This window comes from Clytia hemisphaerica, unplaced genomic scaffold (assembly GCF_902728285.1).
Source record: "Clytia hemisphaerica strain Z4C2 unplaced genomic scaffold, Clytia hemisphaerica genome assembly, whole genome shotgun sequence".
Lineage (NCBI taxonomy): Eukaryota > Metazoa > Cnidaria > Hydrozoa > Leptothecata > Clytiidae > Clytia > Clytia hemisphaerica.
Window position 1 is genome coordinate 480741 of NW_027104206.1, and position 20271 is coordinate 501011.

Sequence of the window (20271 nt, forward strand, 5' to 3'; positions counted from 1 at the left end):
GTGGTCCTGATTACCCATTATGCTTTGCGACTGTGAAATGGCCTTTATTAAAGACTCCAAAATTGTACCTGATGCAACTGTGAAATGGTATGATTCAATAGTAGTAGACTCTCTTTCGAAGATGAAATACAATCGAACACAAGCGACTCGTCGAATATTTACGAAGTACCATTCAACGAAAACCTAAATCAGTATTGTAATGTCTTCTTTTAACAAAATTTTCATTGTCTACTACAGTAAAACCTCTAATTAACGGACATTCTAAAATGTGCACACCTCTGATAAGCGGACAATTTCATTTTCCCTGGCTGTTTCCTAGTCAAATCCTCATAAAAAAGTTTCTAAAAGGCGGACACTTCTAATTAGCGGACACTAACCCCTTTCCCCGATGGTGTCCGCTAATTAGAGGTTCCACTGTATAAGCTTATTACCACGACAGGTAAAGCCCTTGCTTCACTGTTGCACAGTTTTAATATTCCTCAATATATACTGAACAGTGCCTTTGTACAAAATATGATAATTAACTCTAATTTCTACTAAAATACTCGCTCATAAACCACGCTGTACAGAGCTGTGTTTGATGAGATTCAATCTCAAAGATAATGAAAACAGTGCCCTGGAAATCATATTCCAGAGTTAAGATTTGATAATCGACGTGATATCAATACTGTATCAGTGCCAAGAAAGGGTATCGTTTAAAAGCGAGTTGTCTACGCACTAAGTTAAACCATTCAAATTACAAACGAAACTTGAAAGGAAATTCCACAGCCAAAATCTCGCCGTTTGGACAGGTCTTAACACTGTCGGAATATTTTTCAACGCAGAAAAATATAGAAATCTGCATCATCATCGAGGCGTTCGAAAGTGCAATTCATTATTTCCATTTTTTTGGGGAACAAGCATCAGTTTTCAGCCTTCCAGAGGCGATACTTTTCTAGAATATCGGGCTTTGATTGATCAGAATTCCACGAAGCTGTCAAAATATTAAAATGCCAAAAATATGTTCTCAAATTTTCATTCAGAGATGAGAACATAGATTGTTTATTATTCCAGATTATTCTGCTCCTGGCAGTTTCATGTCCGTAACAATCTTAAAAGCGAAATTCAGTTCGCTCTCAAATTTCAAACACAATTTTTGTCTATTATTCAGTAACGAAAAACGAAAATGACCCACAAGCAGCAGAACCCATTGGCGTCTTTTGGGACATTGAGAATTGTCAAGTACCAAAAGGAAAATCAGCTTTGGCAATCGTACAGAAGATCAGAAAGACGTTTTACCCTGGTTGTCGAGAAGTGGAGTTTATGTGTGTTTGTGATACAACAAAAGAAAAGAAGGAGGTTCTAGAAGAACTGAACAGATCTCAGGTATTTTGTTGTTGAGTCGTAAAGGCCGGTCTCCACTTGCACGCGCTTCGATCGCACTTTTTCGAGCAAAGCTTCCACGCTATTGGTCAAAAGAAAAATGAAGCAACTCCATTGGCGCGATCTGACTTCGAGTGCGCGCTACATTTTCATGACGTAATATTTTTTCCAAGCAAAAAGGATTTGAGCCAAAAAAGTGCGATCGCAGCGCGCGTAAGTGGACACCAGACTTAACACAGTACTTTGTACTTTCTGTATTATTTGAAATATTGTATTCCTCCCTCCCTAAGGAGTATCTTTCAGATATGGTAGCTCTAGTTTCGTTTGTTATTAATGGAAATTTCATGACGAGAACTATATGTTTAGCACTCGAACAAAATTCAACTAGATTATAGAACAGAGTGTGATGCTATTAAAATGATTTGTTTATGAGATTTGTTTATCTAGCATCACACTCTGTTCTATAATCTAGTTGAATTTTGTTCGAGTGCTAAACATATAGTTCTCGTCATGAAATTTCCATCCAAGATTTCACGCTGCCTGTATGAGCTACATGTCCCAAAACGTCCACGCTTTTTCCTCAAGAGTATAGTACAGGCTAATACTAGCCCACTCCGCGATTTTTTATCACCGTGTTGCGAAAAGCACGTTTGAAATTCAAGCTCTCAGAAAATTGTTTTCAAATTTTTGATTTTTAGGGGCGTGGTCACGACCTGTACGCCAAAACGAGGCTAAAACTTTTCTTTTATCAAAAATGTTATTATTATTTTTTTTTATTATTATTTTTTTATGTTTACAATTGGGCCTACGAGTAATTCAAAAGATACTGAAGTTGAGCCAGTGCGGTTAGCACGTTCGACAGTATAATACGGATCATCCATCTTCATGTATTACTATAGGACTACATACACTACACAATATATTGTCAGGCAATATATTGCTGAGTGCCCGCAATATATTGAAAAGATGTTCGCAATTTTATTGTAAGCTCCATTTGCAATATTCCTACAATTTAGGGGAATGTTTACAGAAAGAAAAATCCTTTTCATAATAGAGCACCTGTTATTTACATCGTACATTACGGTCCGCAAACCATATTGTTGAATATTGTTCGTCAATTATTGTGTAGTCTAAGTAGCCCTTATCTTCCTTATAACCACCAGATCAACATCATCCACATCAATGCAACATCCAAGAATGCTGCCGATGATAAAGTCAAACAAGCTTTACGACGATTTGGGCAAACACACACTCCACCAGCGACCATCGTTCTCATATCAGGAGATATCAACTTCATATCGGAGCTGTCTGATTTGAGGCACAGGAACAACATCAAAGTCATTTTACTACACAACCAACAGGCGTCGACTGTTTTGAAACAGACTGCCCACGAATGCCACGCCTTTGAACATTTCACTGCTGGGATTCAGTCGTCTACAACCAATACTGCTTGTGTAAGTCGATATTCGTTTTCAAATTACAGTCGACCTTTATTGACGGATTCTATATTTTCAAGGAAAATTACTTTCAATGAATAGAGTAAAAATCACTCTTTTGAAGTTAGTAATGGACCATTCATTTTATTGCGCTGTCAGTCCTTAAAAGTTTCATATTTATTTTTCAATTGCGAAAACAACAAATCCGATCGAAGTATGAAAATAAACTTGCCCTAACTCTTATGGGCGCTGGCCGAGTAGTCGAATGCGTCTCAGAGAGGTCCCGGTTCGAATCCTCGCTTCGTTCCGTTCAATTCATAGATAACCGAGCTGGCTAGCCGTGGACCCCGTTAAAGAAATCGAAAAGATCGTCTAAAAGTCCTGCCCCTACAAAGGAGAGCTTTTCATTATCCCATTGATACTGACTTTCTATCACCTATGCTTGATAACTGTTGTATATTTTAGACAGTTGTAGTGAAGTTTTTACAAGATGCTCACATAATTGGTTATTCAAAACAATAGAGATGACGCGTTCTTTAGAAAAATATAATAAAAGTTTTTGTTTGAATAGTTAACGACCAATCCAATGACAAAATTCTTGTAAAATGTTCATCTTGACCCATTTTAGAATGACGGTCCAAAAGAGATCCTCGTTTCAAACCTGCCACAAGGGAACAAGCAATTCAAGAACAAAATCAACACCAAACTTAAACTACTGGTTGACAACACTGGTGGAAAGATCACACATTTGCAAGTCACCGAAGATTCCAACAAAGAATTCGATAATATCGCCATCATTAGATTTGCTGATGCTGAGACGGCAAGGAGGTAATTCTATTTGTTTTATTACAACAATTTTTACCACCTGCTAAATTTCGACAAATACAGTACCTGTAAAATAAAAACACTGTTTAGTCTCCCTAACTTAAATGCAGAATCGAAACTGTGTGTCTTGCGATTTGATAAGAAATGGAAGATTAGTCATTGATGTGTGGCTAGAGGGGGAGTTAATTTTTCTATTTTCTAGTACCGCATTACTTCGAATAAACAGCCCTCGAATAAACGCCCCTCCCTGAAGGAAAAATTTTCAATAACCCTCCTAAATATATTCCCCTTTGAATAAACGCCTCCCCCATTAAAGAGGGGCGTTTATTTAAAACAGGTAGCTACAGGAAGAATCATTTGAAGAGAAATTTAAATTCGAAGTAATACGGTACATGTTTACGCAATGAGTTCCAAGCGATTGAAAATATAATGTACATAAGCTGTCTATCTTCTTTGATACAGAGCGGTTTCCAGGCTCCAGAACGAAGTCATCTTTGGTGCTAAAATCAGAGCCAAACTAAAATCCAAAGCCAGCAAACAAAACGGCGAATCCAACCAAAACAAATCGCAACAATTGCAACAACAAAATCTTATAAAATCAGCAACGCCTGGACAAGCCTTGAACATGAGCAATACTTTTGCTCCGATGATACCGCTCATGAATCCGTTACCTAAACCCTTATTAAACGGGAACGGGTTCCTACCATTACCATATCCGATACCCCCGCCACCGCAGTTGCTACAACAAGCTATGCTACCAGTCACCACAATGGGGTTTCCAGCAATGAGCAATCTGGCTATCAATAAGTTGGCTCAGCAACCGGCATTGATGATGCACCAAGTTTCAACAGGATCTAACCTGAAACACCAGGTAAAATCAAAGCTTGCAATATTGGATTCTCCGAATTTGCCAACAACAAGTCATAAACAGTATACAGCTATCAGTAATCCAAGTGGTCATGTAGAAGTCCTTGTCCAGTGCTCGGATAAAGCAATGACTTCAAAAGACTTGAAAAAAGAAATCAACACTCTAATCAACAACCATTATAAGAACACTTTGATCACCATACCAACACAAAAATCAGGTAGCTGGCACTTGTTCATCAAATTTCCGAAACTGTTGGACGCTCTATGGTTCATATACAGTACAAAACAAGAAAACGAGAAATTCAAATGCTCGTTATATCCAGACTTATTGAATGCCAACGATCCGTTAATGAAATTGAAAATAGAAGTTTTCGAACTTCTTTTCGAGAGTAATTATCAATGGGTCCCACTCAATGAGTTCTTGGTCCGCTACAAGACTTCACATAAGAAAGCCCTACATGTTTTGGATTTGGATAGGGTCAAAGATCTTATCTACGTTGATGGAAAGCCTCAGCTCCAGTTTGTGTGCTTGTTAAGGAATTCAGCTGGCCAACGGAAAGTGAAGCTAACACCTAATTTGAAGAAATCGGTGGTCGAGATTTTAAAAACGCATAATCGGAAAGTCCCAGTCGCAAGGTTTGTATGACTGTGTTTGAAATTTCATTATGAGTGAATATTCTGCTGAAAATTATTTTTAAAATCTGAACTCCACGAATTCGTGTGTCCACCGTTGGTCTAAACACGGCCTTTAATCTGGGTAGGTAGGAAAATTTTTGCCTTGCCCTTGGGTGATTGTAAAAATGCCAAGATAGTAGAAAATTTCGTTTAGCCTGATATAGAAAATACATTGTTTTTAGAGAGTAATATAGTTTCCTCTATTATTCGACAGCGCCAAAACGCAGACTTTTATTGACAATGCTGTGAATCTATAATGCACTGCGCCGAATCGATTTTCTTGCATTATGATAAATGTTATTTATTCGGTTTTCAGTCTACCTGGTCTTTACTGGAGCTACACCAAGCAAACCTTTGCTGATGCCCAAGAGGGACTGACGCTGACTGAATTGGTGACAAGTGATGAGATCTCTCTAACCGGCAGTTCTCCGCAAGATCAAGCGATGTGCTTTAAAAGAGAAAAACCTAAGAAAGGTAATATTACTTTAACCCTTGTTACGGTCACGTTGTTGCACCCAATACTCTCATAACTGTAGGCTTTTTGTCGACTTTTAAGGCTAAAACTTAGGCGATATTACTTTATCATACCTATAACTAATCAATTATTTAACGCGGGGGAAAAGACAGGGTTTTTGAAAATCACTTCGTCTCAAATTTTGTTAAACGGTTGTAATTAATTAACTCAGAGGTACCAATTCTTGTTACTGCAGGTTTTCTAGCTTGAGTAGTTATAAAAATGTAATAAGGTCTCAATTACCTTATCGGCCAAAACTTAGTCGGCCCTAATTTTAGTCACCTCGTCAAAATTTAGTCACTAAGGGCCGACTAATAATTAAGACCGACTAAAAATTTGTGCCATTTCTAAATTTACAAGCAGATGAAAAATAGGAGAAAGCTTGAAATCCTGGAAAATAAGGAAAGCTTAATCATAAACTTTTAATTTGGCCCAAATTTTTAGTCGGCAGTAATTTTTAGTCGGCAGTAATTTTTAGTCGGCCCTAATTTTAGTCACCTCGTCAAAATTTAGTCACTAAGGGCCGACTAAGTTTTGGCCAATAAGAAAGTCCCTATAGAGTCTTAGATAAAAATCTCCATCCGGAGCTATAAGCCAGGTAAATTTAAACTTTACTCCTATTCTCTCATCAGACCAATTCCACCCTTTGGAAGACTTCAGAAATGACGCTATCCAGTTAATCAAAGCATCGCCTTTATTCACGGTCCCTATAAACCGTGTGGCACCGCTATATCATCAATACTTTGGACGCCAACTGGTCCTTGCTGAGTACGGCTTCAAAGAGATGAGCGAAATCTTCAAAGCATTCCCTGATATTTTTAAGGTTACAACATAGAGTTTTGTACTTTTATAAGATCTCATAATCTTAGTATCCTATCAAAAAAGAAGAAAACTCAGACTGGACACTTAACTTTATAATTTTTGTTGAGGCTCGGCTGTTCCTTTCTTTTTCTTCGGCAATTCGAGATTTGTTGTTCTTAACGCATTTTTTAGTTTTCCTCGATATGATTCTCCTCTATAGCTACTTGGGCGTTTATTGAAAATTCTTCCTTTGGGTCTTTATTCGAGGGGGTTGTTTAAAAGAAGGGGGCTTTATTCGAAGTAATACGGTAAGCTTTAAACATTTTTATTATAAGCAACTCCATTTTTTGGATCAGGGCTGGGGTTGCTTAGCATTCTAGCTCATGTTCTGAAAACTTTGCTTTGACCAACCCTGATATTTTACCATATTTATGCTTATTTGGTCAAGGGCTATTGTTTGCCATGCTTATCTAAAAAGATTTTACTTTACGAGATAGTGAAAAAAATTCGGCTAATATCAGGGCCGAGCAACTTGGTTGCTTATAACAAAGTGTGTATGTTTGCGTTTGAGAAACATGTACTGTTTTCCAATATTCCAGATTGAACAGAACAAGACCATCATCTTCACTAAAGCTTACACGAAGTTCCTTCTTCAAGAGCTTTTACACCATTTACTGTTTACACGACACCGTCACCAACTTCCCGTCAGTTCGTTGCTAACGACGTTTTATCGTTTCCATGGTTACAAGTTGTATTATCGTAATTTTGGCTTTGATTCGTTCTTGGATTTGGTCAACTCGTTGGATCCGGAGATATTCAGGGTTAGTATGGTTTTAGTGCTTCATCAGATTTGGTTTGCATAAGAAAAATGAAAAGGCTATCTATTATCGTTTTAGAGTAAATTTTGAGTTATGGAGTAAAATTTATGAGGTATTGTTAACTGAAGGGACTATAAATTTCGTTCAAATTTGGAAACCTGTGAGTTATAGAGACTCCACTGTATTAGGCAATTTCCTGGATACCTTTTGTATGGGACTTTCTCTCGAATGAATGTTATTTTGAGTGTATTCTATGCTTTCCATTTCTTCATAGATCGCTGGAACTGGTGAAAATAAGACATTGTCCCTGATTAGAAAATGTAAGTTAGCAAAATAAAAAAATTTAACTTTATGGTTATAGACCCAACATTACGTTTTGAAGAAAGTTTACAACCAAGGAACTAATAATAAAGTAGATGGTCCATGAATAACCGAACGTCACTAAAATATTCGGTCGAATTTTAACTGGTCGGTTTTAACCGATAACCGACCGCTATTTTGATCACGGCTTTTGTTCCTTGGTTGAACAAGAAAGCCTAAACGGCTTAAAGGCCCAGCAGTGTTGGCACTGTCAGCATATTTTTCCGCTGCAGAATCGCCATACAACAAGAGCGAATTTTTTCAATATATAGATTCGAGTCGGGCGAGCAATAAAGATTTAATTACTTTAAACTTTTTTCTACTATAAATTAAGAAAGAAAGATTTGACCATATAAGTTGGAGGTATTAATTATGTGGTTTTTTCTTACGCATGCGCACAATAGAAAGTCAGGTAGTTCGATTTTAGCCTGGAATCGTCGATTGATAATAGGCGGCGCGCATAGGCCCCGAGTCAAAATTTTTCGACCAGTTGTGTTTTAAAAGCCCATTGCGCTGCGCACTGGGCCAATAACTGATGAGTACGCGAGTTTTAAAAAACTTCGACTATTTGGGTTTATGACGGTTTTCCACCATTGACCATTGAATTTTTCATATTTACGGTGTTTCATCTAAACGAATGATGATGGGCTTGTTGTTTGTCATTTAAAAACTGAAAATGGTTTTGATTTCCGTTTAGCAGTCAAGCCAGACAAGGACATTATCAAAACTTTTGCCAATGAAGTCCAACAATTGGTTCAAAATTCACCCAACAAGAGAGTCTTGATCCACAGCCTCTCTTCAGACTACTTCAAACATTTTGGACGACAACTGAAACTCAATGATCTGGGTTTTAACAAGTTGAACGATTTGATTGCAGCCATATCTAATTATTTCGAGGTTAGTTTAATTCATTCTTTAGCACATTCTCTACTTTCTAGTGGAAATGTGACCTGGTTGGGCTAAAGTGACGGATTATTTAGGCAAGTTTTCCCCGACAAAATATTTTCTGCTCAAAGGTTTTTTGGCTTGCATCGTCATTTGCATACTCAGATTTTGATGCAGGCAATCTAGGTAAACTAGACCATGGTTTCAGCCCCCCCCCCCCCCTTAAAATAAGGGGTGATTTAAAATTTAGAGAAAAACACAAGGGGCAAAAATGTTAAAAACTGAGAAATAAGGGGGGACTTGGTCTCAAGGGTCAAATGGAAGCCCTTGCTACTTGAGGGGGGAGTAATCTTGTTCCTTTCTTGCAATTTGTTTCGCTCGCTTCGCTCGCAATACAGTTCATTGGTAACTACTTTGCAATCTAGCTAATTTACAAGTTTTTTGTGTACAATATAGCATTATTAAATGAAAATCTAACTGCACCCCAAGACCAATATGCTGACAACAATATTGAAATCATAAAACATCAATTTCTTCGCACGCTTCGCTCGCATTACACTTTCTTTCTTTAAGTTTCTTTTCACTCTAGAAAGTCTCTAATTTGTCTATTTGTATTTAGTGATTTAGGGTAGCTTGGCAGTCGATTTAAAAAAATTTTCTAGTCAGCCCCAACCATGGTGGGGCCTGTTGTCCCCTTTTCCATTCATCAAAGATAAATCTACTCTTCTCCACTAAATATTTCCTTCCTCATTATGCCTAGGCAAATGAATTAGTAAAAGTTTAGAAAATGGTGGGTGGGGACACCACTTTGGAAAATTGACTTTGGCCCCTCCAGAAAGATTTTCCCACACACTACTGCTTGCAAAGCATCTAAGGCTCCAATCACATTTCAGCTATGGAATTTTCTATTTCGATTTGAATGTTACATTCTAAAATATTTTTGTTTCCTTGGTGTGCCATCATCCTACACTACATCTAAGGCTCCAATCACATTTCAGTAATGGAATGGCCCGTGATTCAAATATTTACATTTTTTAAAGACATTCAATTTGGAATATTTTTGGACCTACCTTGGAGGTCCTATAAATTAACCGATGTCCGTCCGTCCGTTCGTTCGTTCGTCCGTCCGTCTGTTACCAGCTTTTCTCGAGATTGGCTCATTAGTTTTTTCTGACTTTTGGCACAATGATGCAAAATGGTAATGCCCAAAATGTGACGGAGCCCGATTTTCGAAAAAAAATCATTTCCGGCCGAAAATGCCGGAAATATGCCGGAAATATGCCGGAAAAACCGGTTTTTTGGCATTTTCTCGAGATTTCATCATTAGTTTTTTCAGATTTTTTGCACAAAGATGCGTATTAGCAATGCCCAAAACATGGCAGAGTCCGATTTTTGAGAAAAATTCTTTTCCTGCCGAAACTGCCGGAAATATGCCGGAAATCGCCGTTTTTACAGATTTTTATCGGACTTTTTCCTTATAATTGGTTGTTTTTTCACACAAAAACATTGTTAATAGCAATGTCCACGATCAAGCATGGTTCAATTGTCGATCAAACTGTTTTTTGAAGCCGGAACTTTCTAAAAATTGCCGGAACAGCCGATTTTCGCCGGAAAAACGGTATTTCTTGAATTTCTCGAGCTGTACTTTATATTTTTTTATGAAATTTTGCACACTGATGTAAAATGACAATACCTAAAAAGTGATGGAGCCCGATTTTCGAAAAACATTTTTTTCCGGCTGAAAATGCCGGAAATATACCGGAAAAACTGTTTTTTTGGCATTTTCTCGAGATTTTATCATTAGTTTTTTCTGATTTTTTGCTCAAAGATGCGTAGTAATATTGTTCAAAACATGGCCGAGTTTGATTTTTGAGGAAATTTTTTTTCCGGCCGAAAATGCCGTAAATATGCCGGTAATCGCCGTTTTTCTGGATTTTCATTAGACTTTTTCCTTACAATTGGTTGTTTTTTCATTCAAAAACATTATTAATAGCAATGCCCACCATCAAGCATGTTTCAATTTTTAATAAAATTGATTTTTGAAGCCGGAGCTATTTAAAAATCGCCGGAACAACCTATTTTTGCCGGAAAGACAGTATTTCTTGAATTTTCATGAGCTGTTTTAACTTTATATTTTTTTTTGAAATTTTGCACACTGATGCAATATGACAATATCTAAAATGTGACGGAGCCCGATTTTAGAAATGCCGGAAAAACCGGTTTTTTTACATTTTCTCGAATTTTCATCAAAAGTTTTTTCTGATCTTTTGCAGAAAGATGCGTATTCCCAATGCTCAAAACATGGCTGAGTTTGAGTTTTTTTTTTTGGTTGAAAATGCCGGAAATCGCCGTTTTTGCAGATTTTCATTAGATTTTTTCCTTGTATTTCTATGTTTTTCACACAAAAACATTATTGATAACAATGCTCACCAATGCTCAAGCATGATTCAATTGTCAATAAAACTGATTTTTGTGACCAGAACTTTCTATTTTTTTTCCCCTACAACCCTTCCCTCTCCCCCCATCAACAATCAATGATGAATTTATTGCGTTATGCATTTTCGCTAAACGCTATATTTTTTTGACTGATTTTTTGGACCTACCCCGGTGGGGTGGAGGTCCTATAAATTAACCCATGTTCGTTCGTTCGTTAGTTAGTGTGTTAGTTACCAGCTTTTCTCGAGATTGGCTCATTAGTTTTTTCTGATTTTTGGCACAAAGGTGCATGACCATAAACCCTCGAATGTGACGGAGCCCGATTTTCTAAAAATATTTTTTTGGGCAAATTTAGGCCAAAAAACGGCTTAAAAACGGGTTTTTTGGACTTTGTGAAAAATTGGATCATTAATTTTTTTTGATTTTTAGCATGAAAGTAGGGTACAATCATAGTTAAAGGATGGCTGAAGCAGATTTTTGCAAAAAAATTTTTTTGGCTCAAAAATCGTATTTTTATCTATAAGAACCACTTTTATTAAGAATACATCAATGTTCTTAGCCATATTATTATTATTATTTTTATTAATTTTTTTACAATGAAAATGTCACGGTGGAGGCTAATGATTTGAGTTTTCTGTAAACACTTATTATTTTTTTGGCTGAAAAACGAATCTTTATCTATAAGAATCACTATTTATGAGCATATATCAATGTTATTAGCCAAATTGTTTTTTTATTATTATTTTTTCTAACAGAAGAAAATGTCACGGTAGAGTGCGACGGTTTGAGTTTTCTGGAAACCTTATTTATTAAGCTGTGCATTTTTCTGATAGTGGTTTTTATAAAGAAAAGCGCTTAATAGCTTTTTTATTTCTTTTTCAAAAATCTTTTTCAATAGTGTCGATAGTTTCTCTCAATAGATATGCTTTCATTTTCTTTATTTTTTTGTATTTTGACCAGTTATGTCTTATGCAGGGTTCCCAGCGGTCAGGGAAAACCTGGAAAACCTGGAAAAAGTAGCTTTTTTGGAAAAAGTCAGGGAAAACCTGGAAAAGTCAGGGAAAATTTAGAAAAAGTAGTGAAAGTCAGGGAAAAGTCAGGGAACTTTTTTTGGAATAGTCAGGGAAAGTCAGGGAATTCCAAAATCAGTCAACTCCAAATTACAAATGACAATTGAAATGATATTATCCTTTTCATCTTTCATTTTTGCAGGTATTTTATCAGCCAGTAAGTATTGGTGTATTGTAAGCTCTGTGATATTTATTTAGTCCACAGTTCTGACAGTTTTGTTTTACTTATCTCTTCATTAGTTTCTTTTATTTCGTTTTAGTGGTAGAAAAATGACCCGAGGGGGGGGGGGGCACTCAAGGTAAATGACCTACCAGACGTTCAGACCTTAAGGGTAGGTTTTTCATAGTTCAGGAAGGGTAAGGGTAGGAAATTACAAAACTGCACTGAACTGGACTGTAAGGGTAGGAAATTGTGATAAAAGGCCAATTTTTTGGTAAAATTGGCACAAAATTGGTCAATTTTGGAGGAAAAATTCCACATTTTCTTGGAAAATTGCAAAAATTTTCGCCCTTACGGGCGAGAAATTTCGAAAAAGTGCACTGTAAGGGTACGATTTTTCATGGAAATTCGCTGCACTCTAAGGGTCCGATTTTAGAAGCCAAATTTTGAAGAAAATCTTTTTAGAAAGAGGAAAGTTTTCATTCAAATGATAGCACGTTCATCTTTACATACATACGACGGTACCCCTTTTGTATCCTGGTTTTAGTGGGGTTTTATTAGACTCGCTTTTTATCAAATATATGTATTGAAATTGTGTTAAGTTTTATGGTGTTTTTCAAAATACTGTTGGGGCGAACGGTCAGGGAAAAAGGCCCAATATTCTGCTCTGGTCAGGGAAAAAGGCACCTTGGTCAATCTAAAAGTCATGGAAAAAGGTCTTTTTTTTGGAAAAAGTCAGGGAAAAATATTTCTCTTAAGTGCTGGGAACCCTGTTATGTGTTTCACTGTTTCAATGTTCACTGATTAGTTTGATAACCAGGTAGGTCCATAAAAGTATCGCTTGTTTCTCCTCGAATTGCTATCCAACTTTCATCATCAGGTAGGTCCATTCAGCATCTAGCTTGTTCTGTTCTGCTTCTATATGGAATAGTTTCGTTCAAATGCTATCAGTTTGAGGAGAAAACGATTCTAGAAAAGTGTATTGTAGGGATTTTTATACCAGGTATTTTGTTTATTGCAGTTTATCATTCTCTACTAATATTTTAAATTTGCTGGTTTAGAAAAGTATATAATGATAAAAAACTTTTTCACAAAAGAAAGAAAGAAATATCAGTAGAAGAGCTTAAGGACTAATTTCTCGCTTGTCTCTACACCCCAAAAATTAAGGGCATGTATACATAAGAGTCTTGCAAATTTAAGGGGGGAGTAAGACTTAAGGGGCACCTCAAAACCATCTTTAAGCTTTAAGGGGGGATAAATTGATAAGGGGTGATTTGTGTTTTAAGGGGGGACTCAAAATCATGGATGAAACCATGTAGACTGTATAGGCAAAAATATGATAAACTAGACTGTGAAATGGTTTACGGTCTTGATTTATCTAGGCTAGTTAGAGCTGGGAAGTCCAATAAAAATTTCACCATTCTTTCTTCCTTTCAGATAAAAGGCGATCGTGATGGGCGTTATATTACCTTCCCTAGGAAAGGACACGATTTTGAAACAATGTTGGTCGAACTTCAAACCATTCTGAACAAGAACCCAGACCTCCTGATGTTGGGTATCCAGTTACCAGATGTTTACAAGAAAACAATGAAAAAAGATTTACCCATTGAGCCGGCAAACCTTAATCATTTATACGAAAAATTACCATCGAGCATCTCTGTAAGGATTTTTATTTTGCTTCTTCGGTAAAAACATTGTGAGCTTTTGAAATGCTTTGATTTAATCTTGTTTTCTCTGAGTTATAGGCAGGGATTTTAACTTTGATAACTTATTCAGTGCAACTACCAAATCTTTATGTTACCCGATTTTTGCGTTCCTGTACCGTGACCCATACTGTCCATTTTGCGGAATTTTAATTTTCGCCCGTTTTGCCCTATTTTGGACACATTTCTTTCCTTTTCCTAGGGATTTTTCAACCTTTGATGAAAAATGGTCGAATTTTTACCTTAAATGGTAGTTTGCGGGTTTTAACAAACTGTGGTGGTTTTGCCGAAAAACCGCGAAAAAAGTAAAAAAGTGAAAATTAATTCCCTTAAGGAATTCAATAGCCCTATAAAACTTGCGAGATTTTTTGCCTTGGTTGTTGTGGTTTTGTGTAATATCAACACCTTTCCGATAGCACCTTCCAATTCTTACTAACGATTATTATTTTCTTCTTTAGGTGATTGGTCAAAATTCACATCGCCTTCTGCTTTACAATAATCGAGGTATGTCGCACTCTTTTGTTCTAAAACATGTCCCAATGATTATGATTGTATCGATTGTTTCAATGTTAAAGAGCCTGTTGTACACGAAGATACTCTCCGGACGAGTAAATTAAAAAAAAACATCATTTAACATCTACCATTTACTTACACGGCATTTTTAAACAAAAGAAAGAACAACTAAAAACTTTTCTGCTTTTTCAGATTAGAGGCGCCTCCTTTCAATGACAATATTATTAAAAATAATATCTTTAACGCCCCTCATCGTAGTTTGTTTAAATTTGTTTTGAGAGATATCGGACTTTTTACAGCACTCCTGTATGTTTGAAAATGCTGAAAACAAATGTCTTTTTTGTGTTCTATAGCTGATTATCCATCGCTCCTTTTCACGGAACAAATGTTGGAGCTTGCGTACAATTGTCCACACTTCGAGTTCACCGTACAATCAATGTGTGAAAAGATGAAGGAAAAGGGAATTGAAGCTTCCTTGGAACGTGTTTCACGTGAAATTAAGAAGTGCGATAAGTTCAAAGTCAAAGCAAGTACTTCAGGAAAGGTATTGATTTTTCAGCTTTCCCTTTGTTAAGATTTCAAGAAATCGGCAATCCTCGTTGTTCTCATAATAGACCTCATCGGAGTTTTTGATTTTTCTAAAACAGCGATGCATTGCGGGATTGTTTCGGGGGTATTATAATAGAATTCCCTCGAGAAATTCCTAAGAGATTTCTATTGTTATACCCCCGAAACAATCCCACAATGCATCGCTTTTTTTAGAAAAATAAAAAATTCAGATAAGATCTATTGATTGACACTAAACGAAATAATGCTAACCATTTGGTCTGCAAATTCAATATTGATATTTTGTTCGCCTAATTGAAAAAAAAACAGCGTTGGTCTGGCCAATAATAAATTAGAACAATAAATTAATTTGGTCGCACCTTTTCCGTCTCAAAATTCTACAAGCTCACCAACAGTTTTAGAATATCATATGCTACTAGACCTTTTCATAAATTACGCTATACAAACATAACTTGCCTCGTTTTAAAAGTATTGCCTTGGTGATTAACCTTCAGCGGCTTACAATAAAACTACGTTCTATTCATAAAAAATCATTTAATCTCTAAAGGGACATTATCACCATGGTAGTTGTTTGAATACGAGACAGTGATGTTCGTGACGTAATTTATGAAAAGTTCTATTTGCTGTGTAAAAGCCATTTTCCGTCTCAGACGAAAAATCATTGTTTTTGACCACTATTTTTAGGATTCCTATCGTGAAAAAACATATTGGATTGCGCCTGAAGAATCGCAAAAACTGTTCGAAAGAGATGTCCTTAGACTACTTTACAAGGAGCCTGACTTCAAACTGCCACTCAATCACGTTGCCAAGGCTTTCACCAAAACTTATGGCAAAGTTCTACGTGTTGCTGACTTTGGAGTCAATAAGCTTGCCCAGATTTTGGAGAAACTGCCTCCTGGTTTTGTTGAGGTAACCGGAATCTTCGGATTTGTTATTTTCATAAAGCTACTTGTCCTTTCTCATCGGAAATGTTTCTTGTCCTGAATTATCTCTCAAAAACCTTCGAAGGGAGAGAAATCAAAAAAAAATTCTAATTTAGCAAGGGCTAACCTTTTTAGTGAAGAGACAACTTTTCTTCAAAGTTTGCACCTTGTAAAACTGTTATTTGTCCTCGGTCCTCTATACCGCGAACATGGCTTTACTTTAATAACAATACTTATTTTTATAAGCATATAACGTTTATAAGCATGTGCAGGCTCAGTCTTTGGTCCCTAAACAATGACTCTATTGTTTAAGAACAATAGAACGCTAAGAATAATACGAGCCTGATAAAGGGATATAGACTTGCTTATAAAGAGACGTTCATAAAAATGTTTCGTGGTATAATTGACATAATTTAAATAAGCATAATTTTAATTATGTGTTGAGTTTATTGTGTTTTTGTTTCATTGTTGCCATTAAAAAGCTAATTACTGTGAAAAGAGAGAAATTAGACATATGAAACACGCATGCACAAATTTTCTACTAGTCGTATTCTGACACAGATCTTTATTTTTTTCGAGACACCCTGTATTCCTCATTTCTTCTCATTGTAGGTAGAGTACCCTCCAGAAGGTGGTCAACCAACCATGATCCTCGGCAAACTTGGTCAAGTATGTATGGAGTGTGACAGCGTCATCGAAGAACATTGTGGCTCATTACTTCTGTGTAACTTCGATGCTGAGTACCTCAAGAAGTTTGGCAAACACTTGCTACCGAAGAAACTTGGCTTCAGTAAAGTCAAAGAACTGCTAGATTGCTTTTCATGCGTGTTGAAAGTATACGGTGAAAATCAAACCAAGTTTATTGTACAGAAAGAGAAAATCCTTAACCCACCAGCGAAAGGTATGTTGGTATAACCCCCGAATCATACTCGCCTAGAGATTTCTTTCGCTTGTTTCCCTTAGCAAATCAAATCAGCGCTTTCTATATACTCTCCGATACCTAATAGCCAGGAGGGGTTGGAAAAAATCTCAAAACTTAATAAGCAGGGGGTTGGAATAAAAATGCTCTGGGTGGAAAATTTTTGAAAAATTAATTAGCGGGGGGTGGCTATTAGGTACCCGAGAGTAGACTAGAGTAGACTAGAATTTTCCACCTGAGGAGTTTTTATTGGTTTTTCACAAAACACACACAGTGTGGAGTCGCTTATCTCATTTAACTTTTTCTTTCTATTTCTCTCTTAGAAGTACATTCGCCGAGAGCATCAATAGGTTCTACACTTTCTTCAGCCAGTAATAGTTGCAGTGATTCCGGCTCTGATATCGAAATCGAAAGTGGTAATGACATTAATTGTTTCTTACATTGCTCAAAATGTGATTTTAGAATTATAGAATGTGTAGTGTTAATGTAGTTTCATGAGCTTCAGAAATCTTTTTGCCCTTGTTGACCTTCCCGCTTCTGCCATTTGAAAGAAACAAAGTTTGAGCCAACGCCCATATGCGCCCGGGAATATCCTTATATCTATTTTACTCATTGGTGATGTTAAGTAAATTGGTAAAATCACGACGACGAACTAAAATTTAACAGGCTAGTGAGTTTCAACCAATCAAATTTCGTATTTTCACTAGCCTTGTACATTTTTCGCCCGTCGTCGTGATTATCCTTGTATGCTTAACCTCAGTATTGTCCTATAAGCACGAATCCCACCCCAATCATTCTCATAAGTTTTATTCTTATGGTCGAAATAAGGTAATACTTCCTTTAAAAAAGAGATTTTGAAGGACTAAGCCAAAACTACCAAATTCCAGCCATCTGCCAAATTGAATACCCTCTAAAGAACTAAAACGGTCATCCGCCAAATAGAACTCCCGCCGAAAATTTACTACAATGCCAGTGCCATAGGAAGCATTTTTGTCACTGTCTTTAAAAAATTATTTTGGGCGAAGCCTCCTTGTTACGGCATTTAATGCTACTCTTTATCTCTCGTTTTAGATCACGATTCTGATGGCGCGAGTACTAAACCTATAAATAACGGTAAGATACTTCCTGAAAGATCCTCTTCATTTAAAGTCTTTAACCGAATTATATTCCTCAGGCTGTCGAGAAAAACTCGTCGGTTCTGTTTATATATGGACCTTAAGCTTTTACTGAAAATGATGTTGCCTCGACAAATGGATGGCCTAAACTTAATCTTGTATTCATTCAATTATTTTTCTTATAATTTTAGATTTGCTACTCTTTCCATCAGAACAAGACAACCCCCTCTCCTTGAACAACAATAAGTCTCTATCGTCAGAATGGTGGATGATGCTCGATAACAATCCAAACTTACCGGAGCCTTCTCTCCAACCGGAACAATCTTTCCTCGCTGATCCTGACTTCGATCTTGACCTCATCTCCTTCACGGAATTCGACGATGAGGATGACGTCATACGCCAGGGCGGGATTGATGATTCCACCCTTCCTTCGCCTATTATTCCACCCCCGCACCAGCTTTCATACGGCGAACTCAAACAAAGAGATAAAAGCTCTTCAGATAATTTCGTCGATCACTTATTCAGTGGTGAGGCAACCGCCCAGGAGCCTGACTTGATGAGAATGTTGGTTGGTCGCTGCCCCTCCCCTGCTGATATCTTCTCCCCACAGCAGCAGGCGATGGCAGCTACCACCAGCAGCACAATCTCCGATACTTACAGCATTTTCTCACCTATCAAACCAAGTCACCAGCAAAGTGCAGCTGTTGGGACAGATAATGTCCCATATACTCAATTATTAGGTGATGTTTTCACGGACCCTCATGCGCCTTTCTCTAACGCTAATCATCGCACTATCCGACCCAAGATTGCAGCTAATTTCAATAAACCACTCTAAGAAGTTCTAGTTATATTGAGTTTTACAAGGAGCTGATATATGATCAAAATTCAATGGCATTTACAATTTTATATCGATCGTATAAAAGAAGAATCGAGAAAAACTTTTCGCCAACTTTTCTTTCTTGGCGTGACAACAGTTCGTTTTAATGAAAGTTATTCAATTACTACGTAAAAAGGTTTTTGTTTAGCTTTCGTTTATTACGGCAAAGAATCGTATGGAAGAAGAGTTTGGAAATTGAACAAGACTGAACACCTTTTTTTTTTAAATGACAGCTTTGGAAATTAAATAAAGCTCTTCATCTCTGGCTATACAATTTTCGCAGAGAGCTCAGGTTTTAAGTTTCCATTTCAACGATACAGTGAGAACATTGTTACCGATTACCAAACCGATCTCAGAATTATTTTTATGGGTATGGATGCATTGAAATATGGTTGATTTTCTGCAATTAATCATTATAATGCATGGATGGCTTCAATTTGGTGGATTTCATAAAAAGTTATTAAATGTTCGAATTAAGAATGTAAAGAACAAGCTCGTATCCACTTACTTTCTTGTGGACCATTTGTTTAATATTCGAACGTTCAGTGATGGATTTTCACACCTTATCAATTTGGCACTTGAGAATTTTTTTTCAACAAGCTTTCGAATGGTTAACCAAGATTAACAGCTTGTGGATGATTGACAGCTTTGGTTGATTAACAGCTTTTGGTTGATTGACAGCTCTTTGTATGGCTCATTTTGATCGGATAATTGATCATCGCCAATTTTCATTTTCACTATTTGAGCATTGGTATTCTCAACTTGTAGATTTTGGATAATTTGCAGTTTTTGTATGACCTCTTTTGATTTGTTACTTGATCATTGCCAGCTATCCTTGATTCGTTAATCAACATTTTCATCAATTAGTCATTGGACTGATTTTTAGCTCACTCCTGGCTCTTTGATTGGTTGTTTGATCACCACCAGCTGGTTTGATTGGTTGTTCCGAGTTCCAGCATCTGTTTGGTTGATTCAATTTTATTTCTTGGTCGTCGTTCGTATTTTGTCGTTTTTATTGTCAGATAATCACTTTTGTTTTTTAATGCAAAAAATGTAGATATAATTTCCTTGTACATTGTTTCCGATTGTTTTTTGCGTTATTTTTTTTAAATTGCTGGCTAATGGCAATGAGTTGCAATATGGATCAAAACGCTGATAAACTTGACATGAAATTATGGATGCTAGTTTCAACACTGATGGTGCGAATTTTAACGATTGTTTTGGCTGGTATTATAAAAATGATGGTTGGTTCGGTTTACCTTAAGTATCACTTTGATATTTTACCATATCTTCATTGTTTAAAAGGCTCCTCAACTTCAAAAAGGGGCAATGGTAGTAGATTCAGATGGATGGTATAGCATATAAAATCTCATGTGATGGTTGATGATATTATACCACGCAATTTTACATTGACTGTAAAATTGTAGGAAACAATGCGTATAATA

General features: G+C 36.6%; 1 protein-coding gene across 1 annotated transcript in view; it reads left to right on the forward strand.

Moving 5' to 3' along the window:
* The window catches only part of LOC136815362 (meiosis regulator and mRNA stability factor 1-like), a gene marked incomplete in the record, with an annotated part of 34919 nt that extends 15914 nt beyond the window's left edge, over window positions 1–19005 (forward strand). The window contains 17 exon segments of the mRNA XM_067071803.1: window positions 1151–1365; window positions 2526–2816; window positions 3427–3626; window positions 4086–5126; window positions 5482–5639; window positions 6312–6502; window positions 7080–7301; window positions 7573–7618; window positions 8356–8555; window positions 13647–13868; window positions 14371–14416; window positions 14779–14969; window positions 15677–15901; window positions 16528–16816; window positions 17158–17250; window positions 17906–17947; window positions 18141–19005. Coding sequence (XP_066927904.1) covers window positions 1151–1365; window positions 2526–2816; window positions 3427–3626; window positions 4086–5126; window positions 5482–5639; window positions 6312–6502; window positions 7080–7301; window positions 7573–7618; window positions 8356–8555; window positions 13647–13868; window positions 14371–14416; window positions 14779–14969; window positions 15677–15901; window positions 16528–16816; window positions 17158–17250; window positions 17906–17947; window positions 18141–18784 — 4316 coding nt within the window.
* Between the last annotated feature and the right edge of the window lie 1266 nt (window positions 19006–20271).